We start from the raw sequence: 22,917 nt of genomic DNA on the forward strand, positions 1-22,917 counted from the left end.
CTAAGTTGAGAGCACGCAATAAGCTAATATGCGATATGCAATAAGCTTGAAATGCGAAGAAGAAGAAGAAGAATAAGTGCTTATTCAGTCAAACATTTGCTTCTTCAGATTTTAATCAGCTCAAATTGTTTGTTGGGGAGACACGACACATTGCGCAACCTGATCTTCGAGCGGACTTTGGATTGTCGAGCCACGCAAATGCGATGAAGCGACATGCTCACCGATCGCATTTGCTTTCTCCTGTGGGGTGTTTACGAGCCGATCGTCATCATGTTCATCTTTGAGTGATGGAATGGGTTTGGGGTGCATCTTTAGTACCTTGGCAACCTTCCAAAATGGTCTGGAGCGGTTGTCCAGATTCTGGACAACATGCCCGAAATTTTCATTTGGGAGTGAGTCCATTTTGGAAGCAGCCTGTTCAGATCGGCCCTTTCACGTTTTTTGCCCAAATCTCCACTCCTCTGAACCTGGCATCTACGAACATTTCTCAAGCGAATCAGTGATTGGGTGTGGGAATCAATAGCAACAAACTTACCCCTCACAGGAACTTGTCGAGCACACGCCCCGTCAGCCACGGATATGGCCCGGTCGATGTCATTTACGGTGTCGAGCGGTGGATTTTCTTCGATGTTTCTGTCCACCATTCGTCCGTACTGCACCCAGTTAACATGGTGGTAGTCATTTTGCATGCAGCTTCTAGCAGGAACCAAGATGACAACGACTGACTGAGCTGAGATCGTTGTGCGCCTCCGGCTTGGATAGTCCGATGTTCGACAGGAAAAAATCCAGGGTGGATGGATTACCCTCCGGAGAGATGAAAGTTGGTTCGTCTGGAAACTGCACAGTGTACAGTCCATGTTGGGCGTGGTCGAACAAAAGACATCCGTTCCGGTTCCACCTGTAGTTCCACTGGTAGTTCCGCCAAGTTTCATGGCGGGAATTCAGGTCGCCCCCAACGAAGAATCGGAAACTAGTACGAGTGGGGATGGTCAGGTCGTTCTTGAATATGCTTGCTAATCCGTTATTAGCAGCACACTGCCGAGAGCAGTAAACAGGGATGAACCGGACATTTCCAGTTAGCGATTCGACCTCCACACTAAGAGCCTCGATAGAAGTGCGGATGTGAGGGATGTGAAATAGGATATCTTTGGTTTTAGTGTGATTGCTTTGATAAAAAAGCGCAAAATTTCAACTATACCGAGGGGGCAGCATAACCAAAAAATCACCTTGCATACGGGGGGTATTCATTGGATGAAAGAGGCCGTGAAAGAAGACACTAATATAGACAGTTTTTTATTCCGACTGTTTCATCTTAGTATTCTTCTTTGTTACGTCGATGTTATGCTTGCGGAGAATATGAGCAAGCTCAATCTTTTTGCTCTTATAGAGCAAGCATTCTAGGTCACGATAGCGGTTTAGACGCCATACTGGATGATGAACTTACCGAGTACTGCTCGGGCTTGGCACTTACGAAGAGCACTGATCAAGTTGACGAAAATTTAATCCGCTGAGAACAGATCGGAGTTGTTGTTTTGCACTGTTGGTTGTCTCCAGAATCCAGCAGAATCACCGGAAGCTTCTTGACGGGGGACGGATTGCACCCGTGAATTCGCTTGTCCATGATGAGGTGGAAAGCCCTCCGCCCTGAAAACCGGGGCCTTATCCTTCCTTCGTCCTGGTTGATTGTTGGTGGCGCCTGTTTTCGGATGCGATTGAAATCCTCGCGTTTAGGGCACTGCTTTTCGGATCCTTGGTGAGCACCACCACAGTTGGCGCATCAGCCACAAGTTCATCCGCAGCACATTCTGAGGTGGCGTGGTCTTGAGCGCAATTGCCGCAGCGGGTGCCGTGTCTTAAGTTCAGACCGAGGTTCAGACATCGTTGGCACTGAATCACATCGCGATGGCCACCACGGTATGGCTCCCAGTGGACGATGATGGAATTGATGGAGCGGACGGCACTTGGGGCCAACTTGTACCGGTCCCTGATTTCAGCTTCGATAATCTTCGGGTCGATGTTTGGTAGGCCCCTGATGACGACCCTTCAAGGGTTTCTCATCGGGAATGTCGTGGGTGAAGAATTCCACCTTGGAAGTCTTCAGGTGGGTGACGACCAAGTCATACTCCGCTTTCATACGGAGCACCACCTTGGTGATCTGCCCAACTTGAATTCGGCTTTGACGCCCAGCGACGGCAGATCCGCGATGAGCTCGTTAAGATGGGCATTTTCACTACCAACGGAGGTAGCTTAAAAGGTAGAAATCTCCAACATCTCTTCGTCGCAGTGGTATCGTCACGACCAATCCTGTCATCGAACTGGCCCCGATTCTTCTTCCTCTTCTTGCTGCGCTTTTCAGTCACAACTGGCTGGTTATTCCTAACGATGGAAAGAACAGCAAACCTGTTGGATGTAATCCACAGTAGAGTAGAGTTGCGGCCTTGTAAATTATCTCAGAGTTAATATCAATTGTACCCATTTACTGGAACGTTCCTGGCAGCCAGTATAACATGGTCGTCACTTATTATCTCATTAGTGAATAAACTGGCAAACTTAAGAAAAAAAAAGGTGGACTCCCGGACTCCCTGCGTTGCTCGTTCACGCAGTTACAAAAGGATTTCGTGCGTAGCTTAAGTTTGCGCTGGATGCCTCGTTGGAAACTTGAAAAGCTTTCACGACTAACTCGCTGGTACATGTGATTCAACCGCACATACATAATGTAGTTTCAGAGGAAACGTGCGATACTTCGTAAATCTTCTCAATGCTGCTCTCTTGATTAACTTCAATCTACGCACCTAACTCTTTTGTCTGCCTATCTGAGTTCTTTTCGGGACGTGTCTGTCACTTTTCATATGCAAAGACATGTGAAAAGATTAGCGCTGCAGCCTTAACGTCATCAGGATCAAACATTTCTCCCATTGCATGCTAGACAATATATCTGTGATGATACGGTGGTCAGCTTTACGGAAGTCATAAGAAACCGCAGCAGGATAATCGTCGAAATCACGCATGAATTTGTCGTCAACAGTTACAATTGGAGGAGGGTGATGCGGAACTGGCTTAGTTAGTGTACAAGGAGCCGAGAAAATTAATGGAGCCTTGTCATGAGTGCTCACCAAGTAGCGGTCCACACCACGTTTATGTTCGTTAACTACATGGTTAATTTGAGAAAGCGTTGCTGCGCTGTAGTCGATAATACTAATAGTTCCTGCGTGAAATGTAGAGCTATTAGTGAAGTTACCCAAAATGAATATCTCATCAACTGGAGTGGCACTTTCGATAATTGTGAAAACTCTGTCGGTCAGTTTGAGTTTTGATGAGTTCATTGTCCCGGACTCGATCAGTTGGAATGTATAGAGCACATACAAATAGTGTGCGATCACCCAGATTGATGGCTGTCCAAACCTGCTCCACATTGTTCCATGATTCGTTCTTGATGGTCTTTGCCTCCAACCCGCCATGGAGTATGGATTAATGATGTAAATCCAGTACTATAAAGTGGGTGGGGGTTGATCAAGTTTTGATTTTTCAGGTCAAATAGTTTCAGGTTAGCGCTCGGAGAGTAGGTTTTATGATTTATCTTGGACGGACATGTGGAGGTGGCGGTGAGCCGAATGTAGACGTTTGAAAAAGCATGTTTAGAAAGCTTGGGCAGACCTGGTCTAGGTATATGTTTCTGAGATTAAAATAGCGGGCCTAGCTGTGGCAAACAGAAACCTTTAATTTTTGGCAGAGCAATCTGAATTTTGCGATAGAATAATAGTGGATTGCGAGTTTATGGAACTTCCAAAAGTAAGTCGCACCCAATAAGAATCTCTGCCTAGGAATGTTCACACATCTAACAGACAAAAATGTTTCATCTTTTCATCAGATTTATTGGATAAGTGTAATAAATTGAAAATCAAAGCAAATCTCCCATTCTTACCATCGCTGCTTAATCCTTCCTCAACTGGACGGTTTCCTCCTTGATGCCGTCCTTAGTAATGATATTGATTATAACCGAATCTCCCGTGTAGATGTCCCGTTCCGTAGCGGAAATGAAAGTATCCTTAATAATGGAGATGGCCTTATCCAGCTGCACTGGAGTCGGTTCAACGTTGACCATATTTTTCAATCCGATCTGGTTATCGAGAACCGGTTGCAGCAATGGTCCGGCCGAGCCACCTGCACGGTAGGTAGTCTTTTCACAATGCCCGATAGGATCGTAGCTGTAGATTACACCCTTTCCATCCTCGTCCAACCCGGCAAGGACATTGGACACGTAGTACGGGAAGAACCGCCGATTGTACATCAGAATAGACAACATTTGAGCCACTGCTGGAGTTGACATGTTCTTCTGGTGTTGATCCTTGTACATTTGCATTCGCACTTTGACTAAGCTGGTCAGAGCAAGAGTATCGCACCAGCATCCCGTCGAGGCAAGTACTGTTCTATCGGACATCCGGAACAGTTTGTTCTGCGTACGCGTATGAATGGAATATCCCGAACTCAAGCGAGTGTCCGCTCCAATCACTGCGAAATCATCTCCAGCAATTGCAACCACGCTCCTACAAGAACAAAATAGTATAAAACAATAATTCAACGTTAGTTTTCTTGTAAAACGACTTGTCATCCAAGCTCAAGCCATAACCTAACCGGTTGTCAGACAACAAAACTTTGAACTAAAAAATAACTTACCCTCCGTTAGATTCATACGGGTAGAATTGAACCTGGCGCACACCGGGGACTTCGTATTCTGGAAAGTTTTCAAAACCCAGCATCTTGATAGTAATTACAAGGAAAAATGAGAACAATTCGCGAGAACAACACAAATTCTGCTGACTGTTGACTGCTAAGGTTTTTGATTTGACGGACGACAACGAAAGCGAGCGAGTGAGATTGGCGGACACAGGGGTGTATTCAGGATGTGTTGTTATTTCTGACATTCGACGTGATGTTAGCTCAACACGATAAGAATCGTATACTCATATTTAGGTAAATATACACACTAAGTCCCAGCAATAAAGCTAATCATAATGAAATTCGCTGGTGCTCCTCATTTTTAGGTAACATGCCTGTTACTCAGAAAATGAGTTTAAACCCTCAGGAAAAAATTAGGCTAAATAGTTTAATGACGGTAATGCCATAGAGGTAACTCTAAGACTAGAAGGTCCCGAAACAACGTGCTCAACTTTTTGGCTCAGCTCTGGTACTCTCTTCGGTCCCAAGCTAATCGATTCACCCCTCGAAACATAGGAAAAACCAATAACCCCTCATTTTATCTGTCAAATTTTCATAGCGAATCAAAACAAATATTGCGTAGTACTAGAATTTCGATTAGAATAGGGTACGTTAATCGTTTGCTTGGGACCAATAGGCTAATAAAGTGGTGAGCCAATTTAAAATCGTTAGTTTCGTATTGATTGTTGGTAATGCCGTGATCAGACTCGAGAGTTATAACATTTTATAACGGTTGTCAAATAATTGCAACACAGAGACCACCATCAAGATAGCGCTATAACATGTTATAACCATAGAGGTATCTCTAAGACCACTGGGTCCCGAAGAAAATCATTATTATTTTTGGCTCACTCAGTACCAGAACAACGGTCCCAAGCAGTCCCAAGCTATTTCACTCACCCCTGCATGTTCTGCATGAATCCACACACCCCTGATGTTATCTGTCAAACTTTCATAGCGAATCAAAACAAACATAGTGTAGTAATAGAATTTCAACTAGAATAGGGTACGTTAATCGTTTGCTTGGTACCAATAGGCTACTAAAGTGGTGAGCCAATTTAAAATCGTTAGTTTCGTATTGATTGTTGTTATAACCATAGAGGTAACTCTAAGACCACTGGGTCCCGAAGAAAATCATTATTATTTTTGGCTCACTCAGTACCAGAACAACGGTCCCAAGCAGTCCCAAGCTATTTCACTCACCCCTGCATGTTCTGCATGAATCCACACACCCCTGATGTTATCTGTCAAACTTTCATAGCGAATCAAAACAAACATAGTGTAGTAATAGAATTTCAACTAGAATAGGGTACGTTAATCGTTTGCTTGGGACCAATAGGCTACTAAAGTGATGAGCCAATTTAAAATCGTTAGTTTCGTATTGATTGTTGTTATAACTCTGTAGTCTGAACGTACTATATAAGCTTCAACTCAGATTAACCTTTAATAACGTCCCTGTTTGAATGATCTGCAAAATTTTTGTTTAGAGTCGTGTTGATTAACTCTGATGTCGGCATCAAAGCATCCGAATATTCTTGTTACGGATTAAATCTGAGGATAATACCGGTTGGAGCTTACCACCATAAAAGCAACCGGTGGAAACTAACGATTTTAAATTGGCTCACTACTTGACTAGCCTATTGGTCCCAAGCAAATCGATTGACGTAACCCATTCTAGTCGAAATTCCAGTACTACACTATGTTTGTTTTAATTCGCTATGAAAGTTTGACAGATAAAATGAGGGGTGAATCTTTCCTATGTTTCGAGGGGAGCATCGATTGGCTTGGCACCGAAGATAGTACCAGAACTGAGTCAAAAAGTTGAGCACGTTTCTTCGGGACCTACTAGTCTTAGAATTACCTCTATGATAAAAGTTTGAATACATTTCTATTAACCTGACTGGCCCATAGTTATAGCTACCCTAATATTTGTTATGGTTATCATTCAAACCGTTCTAGGAATAGTTCTATCATTTGGGTTTTTGTTCATGTATGGAATTTTTTTTATTATGGTTTATACTGAGGCAAATAAACTTGTGAATTCCATAACCATATACAACATAATAAACCTTAACAATTTTTATTTTTTTCATTTTTTTCATAAGACACTTATGTATTGCATATGCGCGACTTTTTAATGATTATCGTACTACAGGAGCTAGTTCTTACACGAGAGTTTTCAAGCGTTGATAGATGTGAGCTCAAATCACGTATTCAATCATCTGAATGTTCCGAGGGGGGCGACACATCTAAATCTCAATTCTAGATGCTCGAAATATCTCACACTAGCGAATCAATCTTCTAAAAATCTTCTTTCATTTCTCGCATCTACTTGCATCGCGCATCATCTTTTTGCAGGAAATCTCCAAAATCGTGATAAATCTTCTTTCTATCTACTCAGCATACACGCAGCTAGCCACAACAAAACACAATAGTTCCTGCATCGTAGATAGAGTCTTCCCCCTCGCAATGTTCAAGGTTTGACCTCGTAAAAAAGCCATGGAGGAGCAAAAAAATGTATTGTAACCAAACAATAGACTTTATAAGTTTAAATACAATATATGGTTAATGCAGGGGGAACGACACTCATTTGGATGTATTTTTTCAGTCTAGTAATTACTTGGGATTTTCGGGGAAAAACATAATTGATGGGATTTTTTTGAGTGTGTCGTGTTGACGAAAATAGAGCAGGGATAGAAAAAATAGATGGGAATAGATCAGGCAATTGATGTGATGTGAGGGATGTTAAAAAATTTCAGAGGGATACTAGTCTGAACGCGTAGAGGATAGGTGTAGAGTCGGTGTATAATGAGTCACGCCAAGAGAAAAACAGTTGAACTCGCATCACGGTTTTCGAAAGATTCCCTTTCTTTTCACTTGGCAACAGAGGACTGCTACATCAACTTCAAATGACTTCTAGCGAGCAAAAAAAAATAGCGGCTGTTGTAAATCATTCTATCAGTGATTTTGTCAAATCATCTTAACAAAAAATAGTAGAAATTCTCATTACTGATCGTTACCAAACGTATCCCATGACAATTTAATGCTCACTGAGTGTTTATGATCATTTCTTCGATTATATTTTATATTTTATTGCGATACCTTTCGTGGACTTTTAATAGCATCGTAATGTTTGTTTACTTTGCACGATAGGTAGCCGGTTTGACAGTTCAATAGGTAGACTTGGCTTCACTCTTGGCGTGACTCATTATACACCGACTCTAGATAGGTGTAAAAAGAAGCAAAATTTGCTGCAATGAAGCGTCCATGAATTACGTAACGCTTATAGGGGGAGAGGGGGTCACCTATATCGTTACGAATTATACATAGGAGAGGAGTAGTAAAGCTTTGCGTTGCGTAAAAAAGAGAACATTTTGTTTTTTTTTTCGTTTCTTGATGTAAAGTTTGAAAATACAGGTCTTTTTTGACGTTTTTGGCAACGACAACGAAGGCTATCATCACTAAATCTTGCTTTACAAAATGGATCTGTTTTAATTTTATAAATTGAGATTTTTGCTATCTTGAACTTTTATGAAAAGGAGGTACTCGATGGTACGCTGATCTTTTGTTTTTGTTTTGAATATTAATAATATAATTAATTACCTAAAAATAAAAAAATACAAAACGAAATCAAACAATAATTAAATGAAAAGGCGGGGGAGGGGGGCTTATAGAGCGTTGCGTAATAAATAGAGGGGGGTCATTTTCAGTGTACCGTTTTGTTCCAAATGGGGGGGGGGGGGGTCAAACATATTGATTTTTAGCGAAACGGAATTAATGGACACCGCTCAGGACACCGCCCAACTATAATAATCAAAGCTCACAGCTCAAGTGCAGAAAACGGTTCCGCACCGAAAAGGTCGAAACTGCACAGTAGGATGAACGGGTGATGGCGATGGATTACAAGGTTCCAGTTAATATTCCCAGCTGTATTTGGACGGGAATTTGATCCGCAATATTCTCGCACAGAAATACATCACCCGGTGGGTGTCTTACTTCACCATTAGCTCTTTCTTATCCGAACCCTTGACCAGCAGCAGAGACGAGTAAAACTTGGGCCGAGTGGAAAAAACGACCTGAATTCCTTTTCCACCTGCTTGTCGTAGGGGGTTTCATTGGTAAGGCTTTTCCAGGGGCTAGAATCAGCAGTTCGAACGAAATCAACAGTTGCTTCGCGCCTGTTCGGTAACTTCCATGCTACAACACACAGAGACCCGGGCTCTTATCCGTCGAATTCGATCGGTTTGAGTCCGGGAAATGGATGTGCGTTGCCGTCTCCTCCGTGATGCACTTGATGTTTTTTGCCCCCGAGACCGATTATAGACGAATGGTCCGTCATCTTTTTTTAGTTTTCGCACCGATTTTTTACCGGCATGGTCAGCTGACATACGTGGTGTTTGTTGTGGAGAGTGTTGTAAACTGACAGTGAGTATGGTAGAGTGCTTCGCGGTTGACCTGAAAACTTCGAGAAACTGCACGGCTTGCTTGACAATTTGTGTGCATGCAGAAGTGATAAGTTGGGAATAGAAAGAATAGATAGGATGGATTGAAATTTTGTGCACGTTGAAAATTATATGAGAGGTTTGAGTAAAAATGGGATAATCTTGAAGTGTCGTTCCCCCTGGGTTAATGGGAAAATCTACAAGAAGGTTGTTATGTATCTTCTTAACTAAACAAAAACTCTTTTTTTCGAACAAACTTGAGCCATTTACCATTACTATTAATATTTTTCTATTGTTCACAATTCATGCTACATAGGATTTTTGATTTTTTTTAAATTGTTTTGACTTATGAATTATGTTTCATGTCAAAGTAATTATCGAAATTAGTTCCGACTGACTGTAGGGGAAACTCTTCCGGTTTAATAACCTCCATAGCAAACACGGCTCTTTATTGGGAGCTTTTTTGTTGGATGGATGTATATATGGAATTACAACTTGAATTACAAGATTGTCGAGAAGATTGTTATCATAGTGTAACATAATTGGTAGCGTAAATACGAGTGTGCATGTAGTAATGGTTTTTTTTTTAAAGTTCTGTGTGACTTACGTGTAATTCCCCTAGTGTAATATGACTGAAATATCATTTGCCGCCTTTTCCGGCTGCTGTGAATATGACATCCAGCTCATAAGTAGCAACTCGAGTGATTCTTCCCATTCAGCATCTTTTCTTCGATGGATATTTCGGCATTATTTGCTGGATCTACGAAGTGATCCAAGTGCAATTGACATTCCAACCCTAATAAACAAATACCATAAACGAACTGTATCCCGGATGGGTAAACTATCGCACAAATGGTTTGGATGATACCCCGAACACGTCGTTAAGCTCTCTTTTATGGTTATTTTTATTAGGGAAATGGTAAGTTCAATATTTTCAATGTTATAGTTTCGGATTTTTAGATTCTTTTTTAAATCAGACTACGCAATTTGCCAAGACGATCTGTTAAAGGATCAAGCCCTACGGAAGCGCTACGCAACGGATAAACGGTTCTTATGAAGTTCTTAATTTATTTGCCTCAGTGTAGTGTTCTTCTTTGCTATAAGGAGATTCCCTCATATTTCCTCATATTCCATCATAGGTACCATACACAAAGAATATCATAGATAGTGCGACCACACCGCATAGAGTTGGAATGATATTCCGTATTGGTGGTTAGCCACTTATTCTTATGGTTAAATAATATTTCTCGGGTTTCTATCCGATGAACAAGAGTGTGCGTGAAACCACGGGGTTACTTTTAAAGTAATTGTGATATTGCGATACCCTTTTTTGTTCTACGTCTTCTTCTTCTTCTTCTTCTTTTTATTCTTAATTTTTACATATGGAAGATGAACTTCAGTGTTCGTGAGATTGTGCTTGTCAAGGAACCAAATTTTGTACATTTAAATCAAAAATATAGGTATATGTTTATTAAATAAAAATATGAATAGTTTAAAGCAAATTAAAAAAATGTTTTCAACAAAAATGTGTATGTTTGAATTAAATTCAAAAGCATATTTATTTCATCAATACACAATCTGGGTAAACAACTTTTAGCGTGTCCTCCTTTTTATGCTTCTTGTTTACATTCGGCAAACTCAACCGAAAACGCCCTGCAAGCGTCGAAACCAAAGTAGAGGGTCCGGAAACTCACACAAGCAGGTGTTCCAAGCTCGACAAAACCGGTGGAACCCCACAATATCAACGTCACTACATGTCACTACGTTGTTTCTGATGCCGATCCCCATATCATCCTGACCCCCCACTCGACGTCGAAAGAAAAACAGATCATCCCCCAACACCAAACGTAGAAAGAGGGCGATATGAGGACTAGCGTCAGAAACGACCATACGTATTAGCTTTACAAAGTTTCAGCGGTTTTACTGATCTGAAACCCACGGAAACCCACCTCGACGGTCCCCCGGATCTCGGACCTAGATCCCAGCAACCAGGTGTCCTGTCTGCAGATTTCCATTTATTTGCGAAACATTTGAAATATTTTGTTTTATCCCGCATTCAAATGCAAAAATAATTCCAAAATATGTTTGTTTATTTTAAACATGAAAAGCATGTTTAAAAAAAAAACATATTTTTTTGTGATTACATATAGTTGTCAAATCAAACAAAAATATTCACGTTTATTTTCAACACGAATATTTTTAAAATAAACGTAACATTATTTTTGTTTTAAGCATTATTGTCAACCCTAATAAAAATTGTATGGTTAATTTGCTTAACGACGTGTTCTGGGTATCATCCAAACCATTTGTGGAATAGTTCAATGATTTGGGTTATCGTTCGTTTATGGTTATTTTTTTATTAGGGAATGGCTTCAAACATGGAATACGTTTGAAATCAACCTACACAGCAAACAAAAAATTAATATCGATCAATGTAATTCAAGCTGATGTATGAAATAATGATGTAATAACAAAAAGTAGATACAATATTACATCAATGAATGTAATTTTTTTTCGCAAAATCGATGTACATCGTACAACGTTATATTACACAACCGATGGATTGACCTGGTTGCAGCAATTTGGATGTAATTTTCAACAACTTTTTTTCTGTGAGTTTATGTTTGTGGCCAGAACAAACTAAGTTTACGATTAAATTTACCTCAAATATGTTTCGATGGTAATTTTTTCTGCGTGTAGATCTCTAAATTTTTGTTCATTTATCCGGCTTTTTTAGCTCTGACTGTAATATTATGCAGATAAAAAGAGCTAACGATGCGTACAGTATTGTCAATATTTCATAACAGTTTTGCTTTTGGTCGAGTCGAGTTTTGTACTTTTTGCGACTTTTTAATTTCGTTCAATAATTTTATATTGAATAACAACATTCACTGAACAATTAATAACTTGAAGTAATGGCAACGTACCGTTTGGGCACCGTTAGTCGCTCAGTTGTGCGTTTTTCGACTGGTCTCGGAGTGGTTCGCAGTCAACAGCGACACAATGTGGTTAGGTTGTTAGGTAGTTCTGCCGGGAGACAGTCTTCCGGTGGTTCGGTGCGACTTGCAATGAAAGGAATCGCTGTTGGAGCTGTACTGGGAACCGGCTGGTCTGGTTACAATTATTTCAGGGGTGCCCCAACTGATCATATGATTAACGAGAAGATTGGGCCTACGTATTTAGATCGATTACCGGATGTTAAAATTATGAGGAAGGTTGTGAATCCGAAGGATGACTCCGGCTTGGAACTGGTGCTGTTTCAATTTCAGACGTGTCCTTTCTGTTGTAAGGTAACACATGTTTTGAATATATACTACTAGGCACACTTTAACTCCATCTGTTAATGGATTTTAGGTGCGATCGTTTCTAGATTACAGTGGATTGTCCTATTCGGTCGTAGAAGTAGACGCGGTGCTGCGACAGAGTATCAAATGGTCTGGTACAAAGAAGGTGCCAATCTTGCTGGCAAAGACACAAACAGGAAAATACGTTCAATTGACCGATTCAAGCATGATTGTCTCAGTGTTGTCTAGTTATCTGAACGACAAAAACCAAGATGTTGGCGAATTGGCCAAGTTTTATCCGTCCATTTCATTCGTCAATGAGGCCGGTAGGAAAACGAGCGATATTATGAACAAGTACTTTCTCATGTTGCAAGATTCAAAACAGCACAAAGCGAATGATGCTCAAGAGTAAGTTACGCGTGCATCCGATTTAAGATTGTTTGAATATATCTAAATTTGTCACATCTTGCAGTGAAGAGCGGAAGTGGCGTTCGTGGGCAGATGATCATCTGGTACATCTAATCTCACCGAATGTCTACCGTACTAAAGACGAAGCGATGGAAACTTTTGAATGGTTTTCGGACGTCGGCGAATGGGATGTGCATTTTCCCAAGTGGGAACGGGACTTGATGGTGTACGTTGGAGCCATGGCCATGTGGGCTATCAGTAAACGGCTTAAGAAGCGACATCAACTCTCGGACGACGTTAGATCACACATTTACGATGCATGCGACAAGTGGATAGCGGCTATCGAGAAGAAGAAGTCACCGTTCCTAGGTGGACAAACGCCGAATCTTGCCGATTTGGCAGTGTTTGGCATTTTGAACAGCATGGAAGGCTGCCAGGCTTTTAAGGATTGTTTGGACAACACAAAGATTGGCGGGTGGTTTTATGGAGTGCGCAAAGAAGTCATGAGCAATCGGGGACAGGTGGTTTAAATAAATGATTCATAATTTATTGCCAGTCGTTGATTTTAGGATTGTTAATATATGTAGATTCTTATATCAAGATTAAATGTGTTTCCTTACTGGATATAATTCTTTAAAAAAAAACGTCAATGCCATGCGATTTACACAATGTTTACAAACCCCCTGTTGCTGATCAATGAGTTAATTAATCACGATATTGCCCTTTAGATATTTTTGTGATAGTCAAGAGTGAGGTTTTAGAGTATTTTATTGAATAGCTTGAGACATTTCTTGCAAAAGTTTTCTCCCCTTAAAACGATACATGTATAATTATGTGAAACTGATGAATTGTTCTGTTCGTTATTAGTGATTAGGGGTGATTAATATTTCTTGTTGTGTTGTATTCGGCAAAATAGATGACTACACTGAGGAATCCTTATTCCCGGATGGTTTTTATCGTTCGTATGATTTTTTTTCAGGATTCTTGGACGCGGTTAGTTAGCTGAAAAGGATAGCATATCCGGTCAGCATTCTACCTCTCGAAGCTAGAAACCCGAAAAAAGACTTAAAGAATAAAAAACCATCCGGGAATAAGGATACCCGACTGTAGCTTTACTTAATTTTGGGTCGCTAGTCTAAAGCGGAAAAATACCCTAAAATCGCTTTTATGTGGAAATTGCACGGTTGATCAGATCGTTCGAAATTGAGCTGAGTCGGCTCGATTTCGTCAACAGTGGATTTACTTAAAAGCGAGTTGAATTTTCCGGGAAAAAAAAAACTTTTCGAATATGATGAAAATAGATAGAGGTTTCACTCAGTCTATTAGTATACTCATAGACCAATAAACGGTTCATGGATTTTCCTCATATTCGAGAAGTTTTTGAGTAAAACTACTTTTGACGAATTGGCTCAAATCAATTTTGAGTTTGTCTGACACGGTCTGTGATTCAATTGCTACATTCAGGCCCTTCGCAATGCTGTTGTATTTTATAAGGACTGTTTCAATTGACCACTTTGTTAAGCAGTTTTGGCTTGACTTTCTACCAGCGATTTCACAAAACTGGACCAACTAATTTCTATTTTTTTTTATAAAACGCACAAATGTTGGCTACTTTTCTCGAGGTTCTAGAAGAAAAAATCTCAAAATAATGTTTTATTTCAAAGTTCGAGTGGTAGTAAACGTCATTTTAAGTGCTCGAATGAAGTGGTTAATTTGAAACTAGAACAGAAACGCACCTCTCGCAATGCTGAGTTGCAGTTTCATTATTCGAGCACGATTTTGCACCAGATTTGCAACTGCTCGACTATTCGGTTTTATTTCTGAGCGGGTTTGAAACACGAATGGAACTCTGTTTCAAATTTCTTTGAATGTTGTATTTATTTATGTTTCTCGTAAATGTTCAGAGAACTTCATATAAGTTGAGAATATTCAATGCAAATTTGGAAATTATACATAAATGTTGGGAGCTTCTGGGAAGTTTTGAGGATATTTTATAGAAATTCGGAGAACTTTTAGGCCTATTCTGCGCGGCGTGTGAGGTGAGGTGACAGTGAAGTGACAATTGTCACCTCGGGTGAGGTGACTCTCCATTTGATTTGCACGGAGAGTCACCTCACCCGAGGTGACAATTGTCACTTCACCATCACTTCACTGTCACTTCACCTCACACGCCGCGCAGAATAGCCCTATTTATTTCAATTACGAAGAGCTTCACAAAAAATCGGAGAACTTAAGTAAACTTATGGAAATAGCATAGACAAACAGACATAAAACTCGCAAGGACAGATTAAGTTTTTCTTTCACTGCGCGGATGGTGATTCGTGGATCTTTTTTAATCTCAGGGATAATCCTGGTGTCTGTTCGTGAATCACTTTTTCGTTTTTGTCCTCTTCCAGATTGATCAGCAACACTTCCAAGCAATTGATACTTTAAATAGATCTTCAGAGTTGCATCACGGCTTATCCCATATTTTTCGGCTATTTTGCGATGCGATTCATTTCGTTGGAAATCACGCAGGATAAGATTTCGGACCTGCAGAGAAATTTTCTTTCCGCCAAAACCATGAAATACGAGGGGTGTGCCAATGTTATTCAGACGGTTTAATATTTCTTCCGCTGGTGGATTTTTTTTTATGCCATACCGGAGTATCCTTATGAATTTAATTTACAGTTGGCTGAAACTGATGTTTTTTTTTCAATATGTGCTATGAAATTTAACAAATGATGCTAGTTTTATATTCAAAGTGTTTTTTATGTTACTTCATACGCGAAGTTAACGATTTTCAGAGTTGGTTGGAAATGCTAACATGAAACTTTAGTGTGATGATTTATTAGCTAGAGAATGATCTTTAGAAGAGGGTAGGTGGATAGTTCCGTTAGAGTACGGCAGTATGAAAATTGAATAGAAGTTGAAAATGAGCGAAGGGCCATTAAAGCGACAGTTTTCAAGATAGACGCACATTTTTGCCTAGCCCGTACGATGTACGCGGGGACTTGAAGTATGTCTCCAAGTCCACAGGCAAAAATGTGCGTCCCTCTTGTTGCTCATAAACTGACTGCGGCTGTGGAATAGTTCTAGCGACGTTTTCATCACTACCTAAAGCCCCACGGTGCGAGAGCGTACATCGTACGGGCTAGGCAAAAATGTGCGTCTATCTTGAAAACTGTCTCTTTAATGGCCCTTCGCTCATTTTCAACTTCTATTCAATTTTCATACTGCCGTACTCTAACGGAACTATCCACCTACCCTCTTCTAAAGATCATTCTCTAGCTAATAAATCATCACACTAAAGCTTCATGTTAGCATTTCCAACCAACTCTGAAAATCGTTAACTTCGCGTATGAAGTAACATAAAAAACACTTTGAATGTAACAACTCAAGGCGGGAGTAGCCGTCAACAATGCTGATGATGGTACAGCACGCAACAACCACCCTACTGCTTTCTCTCTGAGATGATCACGTTGGTCATGACGAGAGGAGCAACACAATAGTTGGGTAAAGAAGAACTGCATTATAACACACCATCGACTGGAAATGCTCTCGCACCGTGGGGCTTTAGGTAGTGATGAAAACGTCGCTAGAACTATTCCACAGCCGCAGTCAGTTTATGAGCAACAAGAGGGACGCACATTTTTGCCTGTGGACTTGGAGACATACTTCAAGTCCCCGCGTACATCGTACGGGCTAGGCAAAAATGTGCGTCTATCTTGAAAACTGTCGCTTTAATGGCCCTTCGCTCATTTTCAACTTCTATTCAATTTTCATACTGCCGTACTCTAACGGAACTACCCACCTACCCTCTTCTAAAGATCATTCTCTAGCTAATAAATCATCACACTAAAGCTTCATGTTAGCATTTCCAACCAACTCTGATGCTAGTTTTGTTAAGTTGATGTTTTAGACATTGTAACAGTTGGGGTACTCCCTGCCCAGCATTAATGAGACCCCCCTCTACACTGCCTCAGGGTCGGCATACACGTGTGACTATCGCGGCCAAGGAAACACTCAAATACTCTTAATACACCCCGATGAACTCTCTTTTTTTTTTTTTCCTTTGGTTTGTTTTTTCCGTCGATCTTGTTTTCCGTGCTGAGCACCAATGCTACCGACGTGCCAGGAAGGCAGCTCCCACACCTGGACCCTACCTATCGACTCATCAACTCATGAACCGGGGACCAACGGCTTTACTTCCCATCCGAAGGAAGACGTGATCAGAGATGTTATGCCTCAGAACATCCCGGCGGCGCCGACTGGTATTGAACCCAGGCCTGCTGGGATGAGAGGTAATCACGCTTACCACTACACCACCGGCGCCGTTAACGATGACCTCTCACACAGGTCTCGTTTATTTCCCTAACTTTCCCACTTTCTTATCGGTTATCTCCTACCTTAGCCTTCACTAGTTCTTCCTTCGTCTTCCGTAGTCGATGGGGGCTCCCTTCTCCTCCGTTCCGCTACACCTTCACCTTCACTTTCTCCTTTCCTTTGCTTCTGTTCTTCGTCCCTCGGTTTCGACTGTGGGTTGCCCAGTCGATTCACCTCTTAACCCTTCACTCTCCTCTTCTCCTACGGGTGCTCCCACGGTACCGTTTGCCGAGCCGTTCACGAACGGTATAACGTGTCCACGACGCTCAAGGCAGATCCACAATGGCGATGAACACGAACTAGTAAACGCGGCTGGTTCGCGCCGTAGATAAATGTTGACGGTAAACTACGGGGTCCTGGATATTTCAGTAGGTTGGCTCCTCCTCCACTACTGATCGAGTTTCGCGCCTCAAGACTCGTGCAGACTAATAACTTTAACTCGAATAACGATCTTTCACAATGATGTAGGGGAATTTACGTATTCTCGTCAATCTAAGCAGCGTCTGCACTTCTACTAGCATTTTCTCAGCGTCACGCACATATATGATGTGTCTGTTTGTTTACATTCATCTGCTGCTTGCTTCTCTATCCATTCCAATCGACAGAATTTTTCAAAACGTTTTGAAAGCGTTTTTACAACGCTCCAAACTTCTCAGGTGAGTGTGACTATTGTCGGCAGCCTCTTTTTCTTCGGCAACCTTCCCATTAGAACTGCGTGTTAACCAGCTGTTCTATTATCGGCAACTCGAAATCAACCCCATTTTGTAGTGCGTATGCTTTATTTGAAGAAAAATGTAGCATTACTGGATTGCTCGATCGTTCAAATATAATCAGATTGAAGCTGAAAGGCTAAACAATCGTTTGGACACATTCAGGGAAGTGCGTTGATGGGAAAACATAGTGAAATTAACGTTTAAATTTTGGTTGCCGAAAACAGTCAATGGGTGCCGAAGCCAACATTTACCCTATATCACATTCGTTTTGGGTTTGTCTAGCTTGGTTTTCGACTACCACTTTTGACTTTTGCCAGGCAATTAGCTAGCAACGATGGCGGGTGATTTCCTTGCGCTCTCGCTCGTTGATCCATTTTCCTTCAGCCCAATTTCGCCCCATCAAGGCCCCCTTTACACCACCTCCCGATGGCCTCCAATCCTGCTGTCAGCGGCATCTGGCTGTGAGTAGCGGAACTTCGTGGAGTGGTTGCGTGCTGTCTAGTGGGTGGTGGGCGGTGTTGGCACTAATATTTGAATCCTTTCCTGGCATTCATAACATTTAAATCGAAACCCTAAATTCGCGACAATCTCAACAATCTTAGACAGATAGACACACCACTGGTTACAACATAGTATGATATGATAAATAGACAATAATAGGCGTTTAACCTATATTTGAGTGGATTGATATTTTTTTGTGCCAGTCACTGTATTTGTTTATTTGGTTCTACATCATCAGACTGGGTTTAGTCCTACTGATGGATTAAGCAATACAAGGAAATACAATATAGCCAAGAAGTAACGAGCTGCAAAGGCCGTGAAGTCCAACTTAATTCCTAATTCTTAAAAATATATCACGAAATCTCTGACGCAGCGTCTCGCGTGCCAAGCAACACGATTGAAAACCCTTTGTAGCCCATTGATAGCACCATACGAACTATAGTTTGTACGACGAAAAGGTATCCTCAGCATTGCGTTGTTATTTAAAAGGAAGAGGTGACAATTGGCTTCTTACTCATTAATTTCTATCTCTATCTCTATCTTTATTTATGTCTATCTCTATCTTACGCACATCAAATCAGCCAATCACGAGCTGGTTCACGTTTGACAGAAAAGTGGTTCATTTTTGCCCCCGTATTGTCACCTCTTCTCTTAGGTTGTTACGGAGTGCTCGTGGTTGAACGTTAACGGCGATTTGTTGTAGATTAGAAGGACAATCGATTCAGCCCTGTAGAATGTCTGCCACAAACAGGGCCCTTGTCCTATCTCTTTGACTCCATAAAGGATCCAGGTGAATTAACTGGCACCGACTTTCGTAGCTTGGAAGTCGATGAGGATCCCTCCAAGGCAATCGTCGAAGGTCAAACCAGATGAATCGTCGTTGAATAGACTCTACTCTTTGTACACTGTTTTGGTAATTGGGATTCCATGCAGGGCAGCAGTATTCTAACACCGACCGGACGAGGGAGCAGTAAAGCGACAGTAGATGTCCGTGAAACTTTTAGCTATCCTGAACATGAAACCGAGCGTTCTGGATGCCTTGTCGATCACGTACGAGATATGCTGGCTGTATGTGAGTTGACAATCTAAGATGACTCCCAGATCCTTTATGTGATTCACACGATGTACGCTAGACTGATGCAAATTTCGACTTTTTCGCTCCACAGTGCTTAAATGGTTTCAAATCGGGTCCTGATTAGCCTCCCAAAGTAACAACTCATTTGGTTAGAAACAGACTTCGCACAAGCCATTTGAAGTTTACATGTTAATTACTATGGGAAATCTCAACTTTTTGTTCATTGCCTTCTAGTCTTTTTTTTCCATATTGAGCTACGAAACAGTTCGAAAGTATAGAAAATTTTCTCAGCTGCAACTTTGATGAAGATCGTTTCTATGTAAAACGAGACAGGAAAAAGTTATTAATTATTTAATAGATTGGTAAACTTATGACATGATCAAGCAGCTGCTCTGTAGGCAACACTGTATTTTGCAGTGTGACATAGTAGCCATGATTTTTGTGTCCTATTCAACGCCCCAGAAACACAAATGTTGCCTGCTGAGCAGTTGATTGAGCATGATCATAAGACATCAGTGCATTGAACCATTGATAACTTGCATTTAATCAAAAAGTGGTCTTCAGCAAAGTTGTAACTGGGAAAATTTCCTACAAGTACATTGAAAGTTTTTGAAGCAGACTGATATGGTGAATTATTAGATAGACATGAACAAAAATCTTGGTTTTACCATAGTAATTCCCATACAAACTTCAAATGGTTTGTGCCATCTCAGTTTCTCACCAAATGGGTTCAAATTTTGAGAGGCTAGTCAGGATCCGATTTGGATTCGTTTAAGTATTGTGGAGTGAAAATTTCAAATTTTGCATCACTCTAATGTACGCCTTCTAGGATATAACTGAATGTAATTGGATGTTTCTTCCGCGAGAACGTGATTACTGAACATTTTGTTGGATTTACAACCATGCGGTTCAGTTTACACCAATTAGCAAAAGCGTTGTGTTGGAGTTGGAGAAGGTGTCAATCAGCGATGGCTCGGATTCGGAGATAGATATATTTTCATGTCGTCTGCGAACGACAGTCGTGGACCGTCGAGGACTATATTGACGTCGTTTTTTTTTTTTTAAACTTTATTTAAGAGTATACACAAGAAATATCAACGGGCCGAGGTGGCCACCTTGCGGAATACCCGAAGTGGCAGGGAACGAAGGAGATCGGCAGTCGTCGATTGCAACTTCCAACTTACGATCAGATAGATAGGATGCGAACCATCGTAGGAGACTGCCGTTTATACCGAGCCTATCCAGTTTGGCGATCGCTATAGGATGGTTCAACTTGTTGAAGGCGGCTGGTAGGTCAGTGTAGATGACATCTGTTTGCACTTGGTCTGTCATACTCGCCGTAATGTACGAGGTGAGACACAGAAGGTTGAAAGTAGTCGACCGCCCTGCCATGAAACCATGCTGATCTTCGCTCAAGTGCTGCCTGAAATGAGAGACTAATGGTTGGTTCCATAACGACCAACTCGAACAGTTTAGATATGCGACACAACTGGAAACATCTCAGATGATTTCCAGCAGGAAGGAAACACCCCACTGGAGAGGGACATTTCGAACAGAAGGCAGAGAGGAGCCACCAGGCTATCGATGTGTTGCTTGAGAAAGACGGAAGGAACTCCGTCAGGTGCAGGCTTAAATGAAGACTTCAGTTGCGAAGCCACCCTAGTTATCATAGCGAGGTCGATGTTGATAGCTGCCAAAGATTGACCGGACATTGGAACATTACTGGCTGCTTGAGAAACGTGCTCGTCAGGTAGGTTCTCATCCGAGAATACACTCGCAAACTTGGTTGAGAACAGACGGCAAATGTCCTGAGGGGATGAAGCTTCTTCACCGTTCAGTACCATAGTCGATGCCAGACTCCTTTCGTGGCTCATTCACATAATTCTAAAAAGTTTTCGGGTGAGATCGAAGCTTCCGTTGAACATCTCGTTGATATAGTCGATAACATTGGCGACAGGTTCGTTGATACGCATGATTGGTCCTCGCATAATGGTCCTTGAGTTGTAGGGTGTGGTACTTGGTGTATTTTTTTTAGCGCGGTTCTTTTGGAAGACTTTAACATACGGAGTTCACTTGTTTGCCAAGGATGATGATTACCTTGTTTAGGAACTTTTTTCGGAACGTGTCGCTCAATGGCGTAAGCCAAAATATGCGAGAGCGTTTGGGCAGCTGCATTGACATCGGCAGGGACGAGTATCCTGTGCCAGTCCAAATTCGAAAGAAGTTCCCCGATACTGTCATGGTCAGCATTTCGGAAATCGTAGGAGACCTCTAGGGGGGGTTGGAATGATCTCAGGAATTTGGTTGCCTTCAAGTGCAATAACAAAAGGAGGATGGGGGGTATTTTGTCGTGCAATCGATAAAAAATAACGAGCAGGTTTACGATTGATTTACTTAATAGTTTTATAAAAGGATAAATTAATTTTTAAACCAGAGAGAATTTTTTAAACCAGAAACTTTCTGACTTAATCGTTAGACTTTAAAAGGTTTTAAAAACATCCTTAAGTAAAGCAATAATCGAGAATGTTTTGCAATATTAAATGCTGTATTTAAACTAAAAATATTGCTAAATGCCGTTATAAAACCACAATAAATCAGAGTGAAAGCCAAAAAGCTGTTATATTGTTACTTGGGATGGTCAGAGTTAGAGATAAAGTAAAACAAATAATTATAAAAAAACGATTTCAATAATTTATCATATAAATAAATATCATTCGATTTTGGCTTGGTTCGACTTTGACAACATTTAATTTACAGGCTTGTTGTCTAATCGAACGTGGACACTGAACTTATATTTTCCTTTTTTCAAAATTTGCAGGTTTGCAAAAAAAAAATAACACTTTTCTGGAATAGTTCAATCACAGACAAACAGACATAACACTCGCAAGTTGTTCATCGAACAAGCATTTAACGGTCAATTCAAAAGTATCGTAGTTGGTAGTACCTCTACCTGTGGCGCGCATAGTCAATTCCCAAGTAACCAAAAGTTCCACATTCAACGATTAAAATCACTTTCAAGTTCCGTAAAGTTCAAATAAAGTTCATACCGAACCTTCAAGTTCCATAAAGTTCAAATTAAGTTCCGACAGAACTTTCAAGTTCCATAAAGTTCGAATAAACTTCTGACAGAACTTTCAAGTTCCATAAAGTTCGAATAAAGTCCCGACAGAACTTTCAAGTTCTATAAAGTTCAAATAAAGTTCCGACAGAACTTTCAAGTTCCATAAAGTTCAAATAAAGTTCCGACAGAACTTTCAAGCCACATGAAGCAATCCGCACAAGTCTTTATTAGTAACAAAATTTAATGTACGTAAATATGAAATGATCAGTGGCCCGAATAAATCATAATTCTTATATTTATGCAGTGCATCAACATTCTATCCAAACATAAAAAATAATTAAAAAGTAATTTC

At 40.9% G+C, this 22,917-nt stretch overlaps 2 protein-coding genes across 2 annotated transcripts; one reads left to right on the forward strand and one right to left on the reverse strand.

The window, feature by feature from the left end:
- Positions 1-3,851: 3,851 nt before the first annotated feature.
- Positions 3,852-4,846, reverse strand: Prosbeta6 (proteasome beta6 subunit). The gene is made up of 2 exons (XM_065218055.1): positions 4,675-4,846; positions 3,852-4,544 (listed from the first exon to the last, which is right to left on the reverse strand). The coding sequence occupies exons 1-2, from the start codon at positions 4,755-4,757 to the stop codon at positions 3,932-3,934; spliced, it is 696 nt and encodes a 231-aa protein (XP_065074127.1). The 5' UTR covers positions 4,758-4,846; the 3' UTR covers positions 3,852-3,931.
- Positions 4,847-12,008: 7,162 nt separating this feature from the next.
- On the forward strand, positions 12,009-13,381 carry Su(P) (prostaglandin E synthase Su(P)). Its single transcript, XM_065218057.1, has 3 exons — positions 12,009-12,448; positions 12,513-12,850; positions 12,915-13,381. The coding sequence occupies exons 1-3, from the start codon at positions 12,074-12,076 to the stop codon at positions 13,378-13,380; spliced, it is 1,179 nt and encodes a 392-aa protein (XP_065074129.1). The 5' UTR covers positions 12,009-12,073; the 3' UTR covers position 13,381.
- The last annotated feature ends 9,536 nt before the right edge of the window (positions 13,382-22,917 follow it).

This window comes from Ochlerotatus camptorhynchus, unplaced genomic scaffold (genome assembly GCF_037179485.1).
Source record: "Ochlerotatus camptorhynchus isolate MF236.1 unplaced genomic scaffold, CSIRO-AGI_Acam_v1.1 ptg000083l, whole genome shotgun sequence".
In the NCBI taxonomy this organism is placed as follows: Eukaryota; Metazoa; Arthropoda; class Insecta; order Diptera; family Culicidae; genus Ochlerotatus; species Ochlerotatus camptorhynchus.